The 18,533-nt window shown below is 36.1% G+C and overlaps 1 protein-coding gene across 1 annotated transcript in view; it reads right to left on the bottom strand.

Annotated features, from left to right (window-relative positions):
• Nucleotides 1-18,533, bottom strand: part of LOC107286725 (cAMP-specific 3',5'-cyclic phosphodiesterase 4D) — a 364,765-nt gene that overhangs the window by 96,824 nt on the left and 249,408 nt on the right. Inside the window, exons 2-5 of the mRNA XM_029283998.1 lie at nt 13,153-13,344; nt 6,073-6,109; nt 5,054-5,127; nt 4,422-4,471 (exon numbers count right to left, since the gene is read on the bottom strand). Of these exons, the coding sequence (XP_029139831.1) occupies nt 4,422-4,471; nt 5,054-5,127; nt 6,073-6,109; nt 13,153-13,344 (353 nt within the window). The remainder of the gene's footprint in view (nt 1-4,421; nt 4,472-5,053; nt 5,128-6,072; nt 6,110-13,152; nt 13,345-18,533) is intronic.

Here is an 18,533-nt window from a genome sequence, read left to right as displayed (position 1 = left end):
AGAGAGAGAGAGAGAGAGAGAGAGAGAGAGAGAGAGAGAGAAAATTCTAATTACAGATCTTCCTGAATTTTGAGTAGTTTGGTCCTCAGTTCTTCTGTAACAGCCTTTTCAAAAATATGAGGAAAGTTAAATTTATAGGCAACATTGAGAGAAAATTGTAGTATTGGTAACCTCAACAACATTTTATCCAGACTTAAAACAATGCTTTTTTCCTTACTGAGCCTTGACTGCTGATAAGAAGCTTTGCACATTTTGAATCACAGACTGAGACCATGACTTTGGCTATCAAGTCTACTATGAATGCCTCAACTGATTTGAACCTGAGATTGCTAATTCTTCCGCTAAGCATTCAGTACATAGCAAACTTTCTTTCTTTCTTTTCTTTTTCTTTTCTTTTTTTTAAAATCATCCTAAAGCTATTAAAAAGATTCTCTGTTCTGCACCTAAAGACCACTAAGTAGGATTTTTTTTTTAACCAGGAACACAGGTCGAATTGTCAGAACTTCAACACCTTTGGCAACACTATGAGAGAGAAATCTGGAGCCAAATTTCAAACTGATGTAAAAGCCTAAGGTGGTTTGGAACATTATTTTTGCCTTGGCATGTCTTTATAAACCTTATATTGCCACGTTATCAGGGGTTTATGTACTCTGCCTGGAAACTCTTTGCTGGTACTGTAAAGTCGGTTGTTATGGTAACTATTATGACATCAAATATAATATTATGATCGGGGGTAGGGTAACCAGTTCAGACAAAATATGAAATTGTACCTTTGGTACCTCTTAAACGTCTGGATCAGCTTTATATTTGTTCAGCTAGTTGGATCTGACCCATCCAGGGGAAAAAAGCAAACCCCTATAGTTTGAAGTTTAAATCTCAGACCTGAGAAAGCTGAAAGCTTCTTACAAGAAGAGAAATATTAGGTTCAGACTCTCACATGCTGCTTCCAGAGGAAATTCCATGCTTATTCTCATACAGTTTTTTTCCTTCAACTTTCTTTTAAATCTTCAGCTTTATTAATATTTTCCTGAGTGTAAGCCAAAGTAAATATCATGTGACTTGCTTATGAGTAGGATTTCACAGGATTATACTGTTAAACAGCTTTAAATTTGCAATCCTTTCCCAATATTATGGCTATCATGAAACATAAATTCATAGCGTTGATGCCTACTGTAGGCTACTGTTGCAAGAATGCTGGATTAAACCAAGAAGTAAATTTTAAGATGGTATCTAGTTTTAAGGAATAATAATGAACTTCAGAGTCAATGGGGTCCTGTCATCTTAGTAATTGCTATTAGAGAAAGAAAAGTATTGGTATTTCTTATACCCTGGCTGAGCTTTAAAACAATGGGGTTTTTTTTTTACCTCAAAGCTGCATTTTTATTATATTGTACTCTGAGGATCATAAAGGGTATGTCTGATAATTACCGACTGTTACTGGCAGAATGGGATCAAAACATTCCAGCTCTTTTTAGAATCTTAAATAATTAAAACTTCAAAATAGGTGTGTTAAGGTTAATCAACCTATTTTCAAACTTCAAATGACTCAGAGAAGTAAATGCATGGTGCTAAAAGCTGCTAATCATTGAATTTTAGCTGTCCAATCTGAGGATGCTCTGGAAAACATAAGGTGGGGACTAGAGACCTATAACTAATCAACTTGGATTGGCCTAGCATAATAAATATAGTATCTGCATTTAGTGTACAGAAAATAATTTGAAAGAACTGAATCAGCACAAAATTAATCTTATACATACTTGTTAAAATTATTCTGGCTTCCTCACAATTATCCCAAATCTTTTCTTTCTTGATATTTATATAGTGAAAAAATTAAAATATTGTCAATCTATAAATATAACATATTCTTGTGAAGAATGCTGCATTGTCGTAAGACTAGACTCTCTCCTCATTCCAAGATAAAATCAATATTCTTATTTCTGAATTACAAAATGGATTTCTACCAACCTGAAGGCTTACAACACCACACGCCTTGTCATCAATTATTCCCTTATATATTTTGATATAGATTTACCACATAATAATCCTTCACCTTCTAACTGTGCTCATGTAAGGTGTTTTAATGGGACTGCTGTAATGATGTCCCATCAGAATAGCAGTACTCCACAACTTTCAGACAGCTGTGCAGATTAACTCAAACTGCTGGATATTAATTGTGAAGAGTGCTGTTAGGAATCCTTATATGTCAGTGATTCAACACACTGGCCAAATAATTACAGTATTAAAATAAGAGGGCAGGAAATGGCAAAAGAAAAAGCAGCTAATGGTTAGAAAAGAAGAGCATCCCTTTTCATAAAAGAAAGCAAGTGATGTAAAATTAAGAGTAGAGAAAAGGAGATAAATAGTATCCTTGTTCTCAAAACAGCATCAATAGAGCAGGATTTAAATTTACTAGTGGCTACAACGTCTATAAACGCTAAGATCTACATACATGAATATCTTATGTTTTATAAGTTGTATTTTACTCTATAAATGTTTTTCTGCAATGAAACCTCATCTTTATTAGCATGTCCTCAAGTTATACATGCCTGTCATGTAATATAAAGCAGTAAGTACAGAAAAGTACCCTTTCAAGTTAGTCACATCCATACATCTAAGGTCTTGATTGGGATAAGTACTTATTTGGCATCAACTTCATTATACCTATAAATTTTCTAATGATGTGGGCTGTAAGAATTGGCAATTGCAAGATGACTTAAAAGTAAACTGCAAACTCAGGGACTCAATTTAGATCAGGGAAACAGCTAACATTTCTCTATTCCTTATGTCAGGGTTCATAGTATTTCCCTCTCCTTCCCCCACCTTGTATCTGCTTTTTCTTTTCTTTTTAAAATTCAGTTATTCAATTCAGTGTCCAGTTTTGCTCTTAAAACAAAACTGCCCCCAAATGAAAGAAAGAACAAAAACCTATGACCAACCCATCATATGTATTATATTTCACAGAAATGAAAATGAGTTTACTTTGCATTTTGCAGTACTATGGGGTTTAATGCTTAGCTGAAATCAGTGCTAACTTTCCAATGATATAACAATCCCTTCTGGAAGAGAAAAATGTGTATGATATGCACATGATGCTTCCCAGTATAGCCCTCTCTGTTCATTTCACCTTGGAGCTAGAATCCTGGGCATGTGAAGACTGGTTTTCCTCTCTCCTAAAAGAATGGGAAAGTCCCCTGGAGCAGCAAGCCTGGGCATGCATCAACAGACGCAGTACTGTGCTTTATTTGACTACTTCATTTACATCCCACCTATATTCCCCAAAGGAACTGGGCAGTGTATGTAGGCGTTTTCTGGAAGCTTGCAATACAGGCAGCAGATTTGCTCAGGGTGACTGCTTTATTTGCAGGCCACAGCATGGCTAAAAGAGCATGCTTTTCCAACAATATTTTTATGCACTCTGTCACATAGCAAGCTATTGCATCAATCCTCTTCAAACTAGGGGAACTGATTGCAAAATTGATTCCCTCACTCCTTCAGGGAATGAATGAATCTACTGTTCCTGCCAAAAATGACTGCAACCACCACTACATGCAGAAAGCTTAACCTGCATATGCAGTGGGCTTCATTATGCATAGATCCCTTTTATTAGATGTTATCCAACTCTGGCTGAAGTTCTGACGTCCATATTCAAGTTCCCCTTTCTGGTATCATGGGATTCCCAGCAACTTTTAATAAGGAACAATTGCAGCAATTCATTTAAAAATACACAAAATATTTTTATCCAGCATCACTATACAACACTGAAGGAAACCTGAAATGGTGGATAAACCACTCTTAAATTTGAGTGCTGTTACCAAAAAAAGTCAATAGCCAAGAATTCATTCCTGAGCAAATGGGGGCCAGGAAGTGTAAGTATGATGGATGTTGTACATTCTGGCCTACATTTACAATAAGGATATTAAAGGATACACCTTGTTCGGAATTATTACTTATCACTTATCTTGATTTTTTTTTAAAAAAAAGATATTGCTTTCTTTTTATTCAAACAAGAAAAATTTAGAGAGATTTTCATGTTTGTATCAAATTAATAGAAAATGTATTATGAAGGAATTTCTCCACTATTTTTTTTCAGATCAGAAGTGTGGGCCACAGAGAGCTAGAGTGATGTGTAGATGAAAACAGTAGTAAAAGCAACTTCCTCAGCCACCTTGTAATGATAAAGCTCATACAAATTACATAAAGTAGCTTGAAAGAGCAAAAAACAAAAACTTTTGGGAAACTGGAAGATAGATTTCAGATCAAGCAAAAATTCTACTTATACGAGCTACAGGTAAGATTTATGAACTTTTAAAAGGGTTTATAAAGTATTTATATATCAGAAACAGATTATGCAAAGTGTGATAGATTCACAAGATAGTAACATCACTTTATTAAAATAGTGTGACTGTTTTAAGGTGTCTTACCTGTTATGGTTGCTTTGTTGATGGATGGTTGGTTACACATGGGTGACCGTCTGGGGAAGAAGGGAGAGAAAGAGTCAAAAATGAAAGGTATCTTCATGAAATAATGTATTCATTATTCACTATGTTCTTGGGAAAGACTAAGATATTTTTAAAAAATGATTAAAACTACCAAAAGAATTGATAATATAAAGGCCACACTCAATGCAACATAGAAAATACACAGTTTGAGATTATACCTGTTTCCCCCCCCTCCCCCTGGGTCTGGGAGAACAATGTTCAGCAACCTAATGCTTTCCACATATGATGAACTTTCAACTCTCAAAATAAGTATGGCCATATAATGTACACGAGGAAGGTTGGACCTTTCCCCATTTTCAGCAGATGGGACTGATTTTTTTCTTTTCTCTTTTTTTATAATAACTGCCACTTGTATTGGATTTCCCTTCTCAAAAGTCAGAAGTCAGGCTGCTGATTTCAGCATTTAGGGATGCATTTAGGGATGGTTTAAATGAAGCCCATCTTTGAACTGCGTTGTGTTGAAGCACACTTACATAACGGAGAACTTATGCAATGTAAAAGGTGCGTTTAAGTAAAAACAAACTTGGCAGGAAACAGAAAAAGACCACACTTACTTGCTAGGTGCTCGATCCTGAAGGTTGGTTAATGCAGCAAAATTGTTCCGTACAGTACGTAAACTGGCAAGCACCTGTAGCAAACAAAGTGCATAAAAAATTTACTCTCAAATTTCTCAGGTATGCTGCTTTTTTCTCCCTGATTTATTTGGCAACAATAAACAGACAGCTTTCTGAACAGGTGGCTTCCTAAACAAGTTATTGTGTGATCTGAAGAGAAACCAGAGTTATTAATCTTTTCAGGATTTTGTTTTGTGCCTGAAGTGTTTGCTTATTCTTTTCCAATGCATACATACTAGAATGATACTAGGATGATAGTTTTAATGCTCTCTTTGTTACTAAAACACCAAATCATTATTTGTTTTTTAAAAGTAAACTTTGTCTTAGGGAAAACAACATTTCCTAGAGAACAACTCCTATTCCTCTCTCAAATGACAAAATTTTGACAATAAATGTTTTGTGCTAATTGTGTCCAAACTATTAGAAGAGTAAAATAACTGTGCAGTAAAATCCTTTTAATATTTGGTAACTAAGTGAAATAAGGAAATTTTCAAATAAATTCATTCAATCCTGTTTTGTTGATAACACAGTGGCATGTATGTTTGAGAATAACTCTTTATATGCTTAAAATGAAATAATTACAATTCTAGTGCCATAACTGACACCAGGTAGGAGAAATATTTACAAATGCAACTGCTTAGGATATCTATAGTCACCAGATTATTAGACTGGCTTTGAATCCTAACATCTGTCTTGGGGATTTTTGTCAAGCAGTGTGCCTTTGCAATCATTCAGATGTGTCTGGCACCATTGAAGTGCATCATGTTATATAGTGTCTAACTAATGACAGATTGTAACTTCATCAAGAAATACAGGTAAAAATAAAAGTTGTTTCTTTTGCCAGTTAAGATTATACTGTAGCTAGGATTATAATTCTTCTAGCTCTATAGTTGGAAGCCTTAAGCTGAAAATAGAAATTCTCCCTTTTTCCTTCCGGCCATATAACATGTGGTACCTACCTGAGCAAACGGTGTCACAATCAAGTCATCTCCATGTCTAGAAAACAAAACATAGAACATAAATCAATACTGAATTCAGTATGTGACATATTTTAAGATCTCCTTCTATATTTCAGCTCAAAATCATCACTATTTTATAAATTATTTTCATGAACCTCACCATGATACTTCCTCTTGCTTTACTCTTTCCACCTCTGTTGTCAGAGGCATCATAGATTATAAAACAGTTGTCATTTCTAAGCATCCATGATACACTTAGACTGTGGCTTCAATTGGAAAGAAGTCACAACTATATAAAGAGATTGGTATGAACCCTCGTCTGTTTTCTCACCATTTATAACAGCAGAATTAGGGAGAAGACTGGCAATCACAATTACTTGAAACAAACAATAAAAACAATAAAACAAACAAGGGTTCATGAGCATCAACTAACAGTCAAAAATCTCTGATCTCAAACCACATTGATAATAAACAACACCAGTTCGATTAGGTAGGAACAAAAATCATTGGGCATGCCAACACCCGCCACACAGGTGAATTTATTGAAGCCTGGTATTCTACTAAAGGAGCAATTAACAAGCATATTGATCTAGATCCAGCATATAAATACGTAAGAAACCAGACCATTCAAACAACCAATCAACAAGAGAACAAATCAGCTGCTCAGAATTTAAATATAGCTCCAAACAAACAAACAATCACATGACCAACTGACCATGATGTTACCTAGTCTGGTAACGAACCTTTCAGAAAATAAATTGAAACAAGCTTGGAGAGCAAACCACTGCCAAAATTCACGATTACTTTTTATTTGAGAGGGCAGCCCTTTTAAGCACCAAAAGCAACTGTATTAACTATTGCTAATAGAGAACAATTTATAAAAATTGAACAAACAACTGCAGATGATAAGGAATTATTTTGTGGATAATAAAAGAATTTTCTATGCAGCCCAAATGTTTTCATGCATTTAATTTTATGTGAAAGTTAACACCTGAAGATATGGATTTATATGATACTTTCTCTTGTAGAAAGTATCTGTTTATATTAAACAGAGAGATAATACAGGTAGTCCTCAACTTACAAGCACAATTGAGCTCAAAATTTCTGTTGTTAAGTGAGACATTTGTTAAGTGAGTTTTGCCCCATTTTACAACTGTTTGTGTAAGTTAGTAGCCAGTTTAAGTGAATCTGGCTTCCCTATTGACTATACTTGTCAGAAGGTTGCAAAAGGTGATCACATGAGCTTGGGACATAGCAATGGTCATAAGTATAAATCAGTTGCCAACCATCTGCATTTTGATGACATGATCATGTTGCAAATGTCATAACTGTGAAAAATGGTCCTAAGTCACATTTTTTACCTTTTGCAGTATCATTGTAACTTTGAAAGGTCACAAAACAAACTGTTGCAAGTTGAGGAGTAGAAAGTGACTGATTCCTGTTTTAAATTGTCATGTTCAAAAAGAGTGAAAACAAATAATCACGCTTTATAATGAAGCCTGACAAATGTGGTACCCAATAACAGAGAACAATTACAAAACCCCACACTGCTTCACTTCTCGTTTCTTAGGACACTAGCAAGAGAAGCTGGGGATTTTCTCTCTGGACATTTACACCAAACAAAACACAATCAGGGATTCCCAGTTGGAACACTATGTGCAATAGTCACAGAAGAAAATTCCCTAATTTGGTTGTTACATCTACTGGTGCAAGGAGGAATAATTTGGCAGATTGAACCTACTGTTAAATCTGATTTATTGGGATTTGCAAATTGGCTCATATGGTTCCAATTACTGCTGCAATTTAAATGTTTTTTTTTAACCATAGACAATACTTGACCATTTTTGAAAGAAGTATAATGTACTGAATTATAAAGCAATGTTTTTTAAAAGAAAGAGCTAGCTATTTCATACCTTGGCAGCCTGGGCTGCAATTTTATGATCTTTCTCCTGGGAATAAAATCTATTCATGTCATTGGGATCTATTTCTACATGAAATAAGTATTTGATTATGATGTATTGATTGCATTTATGGCTATATTTTTTTCATCTGTAGGGATTTGCATTTATTCACTGAAAGATTCACAGTGATCGTTATCAGTCAAAACACCAAGTTCTTGTTCTACCTACTGTCTGTCTGTCTGTCTGTCTATCTATCTATTTATCTATCTATCTACACACACACACATACTCATATATATATATATAATGTGTGTGTGTATGTAATACTAATACTAATACTAATACTACTACTACTAATAATAAAAATAATAATAAAAAAAAAGTTGGAAGGGACCTTGGAGGTCATCTAGTCCAATCCCCTGCTCAGGCAGGAAACCCTATATCATTTCAGACAAATGGCTGTCCAGTCTCTTCTTAAAGACTTCCAGTGTTGGAGCATTCACCGCTTCTGGAGGCAGGTTGTTCCACTGGTTAATTGTTCTAACTGTCAGGAAGTTTCTCCTTAGTTCTAGGTTGCTTCTCTCCTTGATTAGTTTCCATCCATTGCTTCTTGTCCTGCCTTCAGGTGCTTTGGAAAATAGCTTGACTCCCTCTTCTTTGTGGCAGCCCCTGAGATATTGGAACACTGTTATCATGTCCCCCCCTCATTCTTCTCTTCGTTAAACTAAACATACCCAATTCCAGCAACCGTTCCTTATATGTTTTAGCCTCCAGTCCCCTAATCATCTTTGTTGCTCTTCTCTGTACTCTTTCTAGAGTCTCAACATCTTTTTTACATCACGGTGACCAAAACTGGATGCAGTATTCCAAGTGTGGCCTTACCAAGGCATTGTAAAGTGGTATTATTACTTCACGTAATTTTGATTCTATCGCTCTGTTAATGCAGCCTAGCACTGTGTTGGCCTTTTTGGAAGCTGCAGCACACTGCTGGCTCATATTTAAATGATTGTCCACTAGGACTCCGAGGTCCCTCTCACAGTTACTATTATTGAGCAAGGTACCCCCTATACTATACCTGTACATTTGGTTTTTCTTGCCTAAATGTAGAACCTTGCTTTTTTCACCACTGAATTTCATTTTGTTAGATAGTGCCCAGTGTTCAAGTCTGTCCAGATCCTTCTGTATCCTAAGCCTGTCTTCTGGAGTGTTGGCTATTCCTGCCAGCTTGGTGTCATCTGCAAATTTGATGAGTTCCCCGTCTATCCCCTCGTGTGTGATATCTTGGTGTCCCAAGTGACCTGATCAGACTTCTCAGATCACTATATACTGTACACCGAGGCAACAGTGAGAACACTTTATGGGTGACACAGATTGGTTCAGGATCAGTAAGGAAGTTAGACAGGAATGTATTTTATTACCATTTTTGTTCAATCTATATGCTGAAGGGTTCATGCAGAAATTTTATCTGGAACTGCCTGATGTTGGAGTAAAGATTGGGGGAAGAACCATAAATAATTTGAGGTACGCAAATGATACAATACTATTGGTTGGGTGATCTTGGCTTAATCACTTTCTCCTAGGAAACAGGCAATGACAAATCACTTCTGAAATCTTGCTAAAAAAAACTTCAGGGACTTGTCCAGACATTGCCAGGAGCCAAGGTTGACTTGAGGGCACAGAGACACATACACACAAATACAATAAAGATGAGAATAAGATATTTGGAGTTGGTAAGATTGATGAAAAAAGCATCCTACTCCAGTCAAATTAGAACTAAAAACCCGAGAACAGAGATCACCAGAACAGTCTCTCTTCGCATTAAGCAGACAGAAACATGCTGTAGAAGCTTGTCTAATCCTATAATCAGCATTAACAAGGTAAAGGAAAACTAGCATTACTAAAAATAAAATAAAATACAACATTGTAATAATGAAGATGCCCTCAGGGGAAAAAAAAATCCCCTTCCTCTGTGTCCTGAAGGTGCTTTTTCAAAAGGCAACTGGACTTTTTGTTTTTTCCTTCTTATGACTGCGAATCATAAGCTTTTTGGATCAGAAGCGAAACATCTTCAAGGACAAACAAAGAAAGTCCAGTTGTCTCTTGATAAAGCACCTTTGGGACAACCATGACTTTGATGACTGACAATCTCCACAGACTCTTCTTCTGTGATACTTCAGTTCTGAAGTAACCTGTGCTTGGAGGTAAATAGTGACAAAAAGTTGGTCCCTTTGCTGCCACCACGCCTTCATAATAAACTATGTTCTCCCTTCCCCACCAGCTGTCTGGGGAACCAGGAGAGGATTGAAGGGGAAATCCTCATCCAAACCTCGATCTAAGTAAATTATAGGAAAGGAAACCCAACAAAATTTTGCTAGTAATTTGCTCAGCCAATCTGAGGCTGGTGCTAGAAGGTAGCCAGACAACTCCAGAATTCACAAAAAAAAAATATCAAGCTTATTACAGATGTCAAAGAAAGATAAAGTTCCAGACATGCAATGCACCGTTAAAAAAACCCATAAAATAAAATATAGAAAAACCCTAATGTGTTTCTAGCCTACAACAAAACAACTCCCAAGTTTGTAATCTTGCCTGAAGTAACCTCCCTCATCTGGGATTCCAGCCAACTACAAAAAATGCCAACTCTTCCTGCCAAAAACACAATAAAACCTCTGCTTTTCCTCTATTGGTTCTTGGGGATCAGATGATTCCCCCTCAACACCTAAGGCCGGATTGTTATTTAAAGGGCCAGCTGCTCCTTGCTACAAATATGTCAAGAGTTTACTGAAACTTGTGCTCAGGTTAGTTACTATCAGTGCCATCAACTTAGAAAAAAATTGCAATATTTTATTGCAAATGATATTTCTTAAGGTCCTAGGGTCTTACTTGTTCAAATGTAAAAACAGTTGAATCTGTTTCCTTCCTAGATATATTGATATAACTTACTGCCAAACAAACTTATTTTTTCCTGTATATAACAGGAGTTGTAGGTATATAAAATTGGCTCCATTCTTTTTTTTTTCCATAGTGAATCAAATTTAAGCCAAGTAAAAAAGAATTTTCACCCTTCTATTTTACTTAGCAAAACACTTCAGATTTTGCTAACAACTCAGGAAATAATGAGCATTTTGGAGATAAAGCAAATGTCAAATGCACTGCACTAGACAGAAAGAAAGAATGTCAACCTTAGCAAATTTCTAAATATGGGAAAAGGTTATTATTCTTTAAGGCAGCGTTCTTAGCCTTGACATCTTTAATGTGTGTGAACACTGCTTTAAGGTTATAGCTGAAGAAGACAGGAAAAGCCTCATTCAGCCATTATTAGCAAATTTCTTAGTTCAAAAGAAAGGGTTTTTTTCCCTTCATTTTCTCCATTCTCTATATCTACAAAAGCTTCTGTTTCTATAATTTTGTTTGTGTGTAAAGAAGCAAATATATCAAGTAAGGAAAATCGAGATTTTTAAAATTAAAAAAAAAGAATTCTTATTCATATTATATATGCTCACTTCATAGTCAATATATAGTCAAGTAAAAAACGACTTGAGACTGGTGAAACATTGGGAATGTGGACAGCATTGTATGGCACTCTTAGCAACGGCTGCCATGAGGTAAGAAGCAAAAGTCTCTTTAATTGAGCTTTATTCTGATGAATTCGTAGCCATTTCTATGTAGTTTTCTGGCAGCAATACAGAAATCATCTGCCACAGCCTTCTTCCAGGAAATTTTTCCTCAACTTTTTTCTAGCCTACAGCCATGGAATTCCTCTGCAGTTCTTTTCCAAATGCAAACCAGATCTGACTGCTTAATTTTAAAGATCAGCCAAGGTCAGCTCAACATACGCCACAGCAATTTGCCTATTCAAAAAAAGGCCATATAGTGCCTTGGGCTAGTTGCAAAACTAGTTCACGCTATTAAGCTCTAGTATTCTATGATGCTTTTTACTGCTCCTATCCAAAGTTTTTTTTTTAATGAACACACGACACATTTCCAGTGAATACTGCACAGCTGAGTGTGGAAATTGCAGATTGATTGTTTAATTAAAATAGTATAAAACAAATAATGCATGGGTGGAGCAGGAGGTCTGGTAGGTATTACAGGAAGAATCGGTGGGTGTTATATTTCCTCTTCTTGAATACAGTGTTCTGCCTGGCAAAGCATTACTTTTATTGTTACAAAGTCAACTTGAGTGTTTAAAACAGAAAAGTAAAGAAGAAGGAGAAGGAAATGGATCAAAAAAGGAAGAGAGGGGAAAAAAGAGGAAAAACATATTTGGGAGGCAGCAAAAAAAGAAATCCAATACCAAGTGTTCAAAATTAAATATGGAGCTTAGAAAGCAAACTAGAGGTACTAAAGATCAGTCTTCCACAAAACCTTAGCCACAAGGAATCTAAAACCAACTATTGCTTTAAATGGGGAGTAGAAAGCTATCTATGCAAAATGGGAAGAGGCTTCAAGGAAATTCCCCAAATGGGAATTTAATAGCCACTAAGGCAGGGGTGTCAAACTCGCCACATCACATGACATGTCGCGACGTATCGCGACTTTTCCCCCACTGCCAGAGCTAGGGTGGGGACGGTTTCGGCATGACGCATCCGGCCTGCGGGCCAGCAGTTTGACACCCCTGCACTAAGGTAAAGATCTAAGATAATCTGTAAAAGTATCATTCTGCTTCAAAAGAAGTGAAAGAAAACTCATACAGTTTTCTTCTATTTTTCTGTTCAAAAGGAATTGGTCCATTTTTGCTATTAATTGTTCAATGTAAAATTTTCACTTTATAATTAGTAAAGTTGTATTAGCTATGTTGAAAATAAGGAAGCTTATGCAGATTCAGAAATTCTAATTATTTTAATTAAAATAACATGGTAACCCAGTCAGAAGACCTTGTCAACATCAAATCCTGACTATCTAATAAAATTGCAGAAAGAATATCCTTGCCTTCTGAAGAGGTTGCAACAGAATTCCTCCAACAAAGTTATCAGTTACTTTACCTTCTGTTACAGATAATCTATGATCCTTTAAACTTGTTTCATAATTCAACCATTCTTATTGTTAATATTCTCCTAATATAATTTAAATGTGCTTCTGTGAAATTTCCATTCATGAGTTCTAATGCCTTACATTTTCTCCATATTAACCATTCTCTCGTTTGAAAAAACTGATTGAAAAGGCTCCAAAAACTTACATATCACTGGCAATAGAGGAGTTCCTGGACATAGACTTTGGCGACAGATCATAGTCGCTATCTGACCGGTAGAGAAAGGACTCTCTGCGTTGACTGTGAACAAAATTTGCCTGGAGAATTAGCCCTGATCCAGGGCTTGTCATGGGATCCAAGGGACTCCGTCCCGATGAGGTGCCATTGTCTACGTCGAAACTGCAAGGCAATAAGAATATATTTAATGCAATGTAAAACCTAATCAACCCCACACAATTAGTATCAAGGACAACCTTAATTGACTTGGTGACATTCAGTTCAACTTCAAGATTTCCATCTTGTGGTCAGGTGTGATGGGTGATTAAATCCAGTACATCCAGAGAGCACAAGATTAGAAAACTCAAGGAATGTTTTGGCTATATTAAACTTCTTCCTTCTATGAAGCTAGTTTTCAATCATTATTATTATTCTTAAGAAGTTAAAGCAGGGGAAAAATAATAACAAAAGGAAATAGAATATAGGAGAAAACAGAATAATTTCCTTCTCCACAAATTTTAAGATGGAAAGAAATAAATTTGGCTTAATCACAACAACATTGTACAGTTATTTCCTGATTGTAAGATTTTTGTAAGTTGTTGGTTCCTTTTTGCACTGGATAAATGTGTCAAACTTTGGAATTTTGAAACTAGTCTTGGGGTTGTTGTTTTTTTTGTTTTAAAAAAATTCAATGGAGAGTTCCCACCCCTAAAAAGGAATATTGTCTATACATATAACATAAGTCAGAGAGTAGCCTAGATAAGTGCCTTTCTTCATTAATTACAGCATTATGGAACAGTTTGCAAACCCAATCCTACCCATAAAACCCATGATGCTAAACTTGTTTCCTGACTGATTTACCTGATTTACCCTGCTGTTTTCCGTATCATAACATAAAGCCCCAGTAGCTGCAAGATTCAAAAGCATCAGCATAATTCATCATTATGACAGCAGTTCTTTCTAGCACCATAGAAAAATTAAAAAGGCTCTAAGCTTTCTGACCCATTTTTAATTTCAGACTGAGGAGAAAACAGAATACTATGTTACCTGCTGTTTTGGACAGTCCTTTTTTTCTAAAAAAAAAAAAAAAAAAAAAGGTGCCGGAACTCACACACGTCATACAACCCGCCTTGCCTACCCTATAAGGTTCCATCCAAAAAAGGTGCCGGAACTCCGTTCTGGGCATTCTATGAGAAAAAAAGCCCTGGTTTTTGAGAATTAAGAGAACTTTTCGTTGATGTTTTATTGTGCAACTCTCCTGCTTCAATCCTGGAATTTCATTACAAGCCCAGAAAACAATATTGCCCACCCTTTCTAACTCATTATCTTCTCACGTCTATTTCTGGCATAATTTTTTCCTTCCAACAGAAAACCTTTCAAGTGGGAAAAGAGAGAAGGGCTGCCTAATATCTTTGGGTGGGTATTGCTCACAGGCAACCATCTGGAAACACTTCAATCCCAAAAGATAGGAATGCAGATTTGGAGTTCTCTATGCAATCAGTGAAGGCATGCAGTGCTTGTGCACAGAAGCTGCTTTCTACAGGTAGTCCTCAACTTAACAATAGTTTGTTTAGTGACTGTTCAAAGTTACAATGGCACTGAAAAAAGTGACATGACTGTTGTTCATAGTTACGACCTTTCCAGCATCCCCATGATCATGTGATCAAAATTCAGATGTTTGGCAACTGGTTCATATTTGTGACCTTTACTGTGTCCCATGATCATGTGATCCCCTTTTGCGACCTTCTGACAAGCAAAGGCATTGGGGAAGCCAGATTCACTTAACAACCCGCCTTACTAACTTATCAACCGCCGTGATTCACTTAACCACTGAGGCAAGAAAGGTTGTAAAATGGGGCAACATTCACTTAACAACAGAAATTTTGGGCTCCATTGTGGTCTTAAGTCGAGGACTGCCTGCATTAGGTTAGATAATCTGTCTGCCTAACCAGAGCTGCCCACTTGATGTGATGATAAGCAGTCCAAAAGAAGCCCAATTCTGATAAGAAAACACCCCCTTACTATTATTGCTACTACCTGATTCCTTTAAATGAGCTTTGAATTTTTCTGTGCCTGGAAAGCTGCTAAAGCCTTAATGCTCTTCAAGGATTTCTTCCTGACTCAAATCAACACAACAAAATATTTAGGTGTTTCTGCCACCATGTCCAGGATCCAGATTATATCTTGATTTTGGTATAATATAACAAAGATTCAAACAGCTCATAGCATTACATGATAGATAAAATCCTGAAATTTTAATAAGAGATGAGAAGTGTTCCTTCCTAATTCAGTCCCTAGGCAATCTTGCTGTTAGTTCTGAATTAACACATTTGGATTGAAAAACTGCATTTGGAACATTTATAAATGAAGCATTTGTTGCAATACAATACAGTCTCCACTAGATGGAAGCCAAAAACAACAAGGGAACAAGCTCACACTGAAACAATTACCGGTAGCATTTGGATTGGATATTGCTTGAGCATATGTACTATTTCCTTATGAAATTCTCAGGTCATAGGGGTAGCAAATTGTATTGATGAATGAAAACAAAACAATAATGAATTGTACTCATATGTGATGCAGTTTTAAGTTCTATTTATATTATTTGTTAGCTTTAATGCTATTTATAAAGCACCTTCTCCAACCCCCAGCTTTTAAATCAAACCCTTTTATTATAATCCCAGATCAGTTTTCTGAAGAACAATAGACTTATTAAAAGAAATTCTTAATATAAAATACAAGTAGAAATAAAAATACTAGAAAAAGGAGAGGGAAGGGGATAGAGGTAGTGAAGTGAGGGAAGAAAATAAAATTTAAAAAATGGCTTCTAACTTCTTTCAGTACAGTAACATACCTAACAGAGTTACAATATCAACTTTTTATTTATAGATGTATTGGAAGAGTGAAGAAGATCTTAAAGTCCAAACTCAGTGGAGGAAATATCATAATCTTCAAATATTGTAACACCTGGGCAATCCCAGTCATAAAATACACAATTGTAATATTGGATTGGACTTAAGCAGAATTACAAGTCCTGTATAGAAGAACAGAAAAGTAATGATGGTGAATTGTGCTCTTCATGCTGGCAGCAACTTTGACAGACTCTACTTACCAAGGAAACTAGATGGGCACAGAATGTTGCAAGTACACCAGAAAATAAAAGAAAGAAAAAAGGGCATTGGAAGAATATCTGAAGGACAGTGAAGAAGATGCATTGAAGCTAGTACACCATGAAGGCATACGGAATATTGGATAGACCAAACTGGCTTATAAGAAAGACCAAATAAGGAACAGAAAGGAAACATGGCAAGTCAAAGTATTAGATGGCTGGTACATAAAAAAGGGGGACAAGAGAGCTCAATGGTTAAAACACTGGTCTTGTTGGTTGGAAAGTCAACAGCCCAGGTTTGAGACCCAAGTGCTGTGTGACGGGGTGAATTCCCATTACTTTCCCCAGCCCCACCCGTTTAGTACAGGGGTAGTCAACCTTGGCTCTTTTATGACTCGTGGACTTCAACTCCCAGAATTCCTGAGCCAGCTAAGCTGGCTCAGGAATTCTGGGAGTTGAAGTCCACGAGTCATAAAAGAGCCAAGGTTGACTACCCCTGGTTTAGTAGTTTGAAAGCATGCAAATGCATGTAGACAAATAGGTATCACTTCGGTGGAAAGATGGCAGTGTTCCATGCGCTTGGCATATAGTTATGCTGGTCACATGATCATGGAAATGTCTTCGGATAATGGTGGCTCTCTTGGCTAAGAATCAGAGATCAGCACCACCCCCACAGTGAGACACACTGGACAGGGGAAACCTTTATCTTTTCCTTTAAAAAAACCCCTAACAAATATGTGAGAACAAGACCTGCCAATAGCTAAAAGTAAGAAACTTGAACTTCTCCTGTAGAAATGGAGCTCAAATGGTGCTGGTGGGAGTCTGTGAGAGCAGTGAGATTAAGGGAGATTTCCTTGTCTTATAATAGTATGAGTACTGAAGGGCAGATCAGAGATTTATTAAGAATTCTTGTTCACTTCAATAATGACTGCTATACAGGGAAACCTGGATTAATCTTTCATTATTTCCAGAACAGTAATATGTTTTAATGAATACAAATACATTTTATACTTTGGTTATGTTGCTTTTATTAATAAGATAAATCTGTAAATTGTGAATACATTAGATCAGAATGTAAGAAACAAGAAAACTTACTAATAAGCAACTCTATTAAATCTGTTTCCTTTTTTTTTTAAACAGCAGCAGTAAAAAAAAAATACACACACATTCTGCATTCCCAACTTTCTGGCTACATATAAATCTGGCTACACAGAGCATAAAATGTCCTTAAGTAAACATAATAAGAACACGGAATACTGTTGAATATCAAGCCAGCCCATCATGTTCAGTACTGTTTACAGAGGTTCTCCAGAGTTTCATGCAAGAATCTTGCAATCTGAAGATGCCAAGATCTTCTATACGCAAAACATGTGTTCTATCATTGAGCTATGGCCTATTTAAAAACTAGGTGTGTAAAACATGTATCCAGGCACAAACCTGAATATGCATTATTCATTGATAATTAGACAGGAGGATTTTAAACAAAGTTTTAATGGATGAATTGTGTAAGTTAATTGTTTTAAACTTACATCCCCTTCTAGCAAATAAAAGTCACTTGATGTCACCTATCAACTTTAACAGCTCCCCTCCTGAAACATCTATTCATGATATTCTCTCTTAATGATACCCAAAAGAATTTATTGGTTTACATTTACAAACAGCATTCTCAAAATAGGTGGTGAAATGGCATTTGAGACCTTCCCTGCAGCTTATATATTCACCTCTGTGCCAAATGGAAGCTGGGTCTGCTCATTCAAAAATTATGAAGTATTTTATCCAGAAGCCAAAGCATTAATTAAAGGTGGGTAAAGGAATTGCCTGTAAATATTTCCGCTGTTGACTCCATTCCAGTTTAGACAGTAACCTTAAAAATGGTTTGAATCCAGCCCAATCACTCTGATCCATTTGTAAACAGGATATGTTAAGTTTCACACAGATAAGAGCTATAAACTCTGTTAACTGCAATTCAACTTTTATAAACAGAATACACATAAAATTGTATGAACTAGGGAAAAACAGTTATATTTTTCCATATTTGCACACATTTATTATTGCTTTCCCCATATTTCCCAAGTGAGAGGATGGAATGAATTTCAGTCCAAGGATAACATTCTATACTGGCTTGTATACTAGCCAAAAAGTACAGATTTTGCTCATTTCATAGAATTATGTAACAAAACGTGTATATACATTTCCCTATAGTACAAAAATCAGCATAAATCAATTCATTTAAGGCTGTCTAATGAATACATACTGAAAGAAT

Source organism: Protobothrops mucrosquamatus, unplaced genomic scaffold (assembly GCF_001527695.2).
Source record: "Protobothrops mucrosquamatus isolate PMUCROS unplaced genomic scaffold, P.Mucros_1.0 scaffold318, whole genome shotgun sequence".
NCBI classification, from domain to species: Eukaryota; Metazoa; Chordata; class Lepidosauria; order Squamata; family Viperidae; genus Protobothrops; species Protobothrops mucrosquamatus.
The sequence above is the reverse complement of the archived record's forward strand: the minus strand, read 5'-3'. Positions and strand labels throughout refer to the sequence as shown.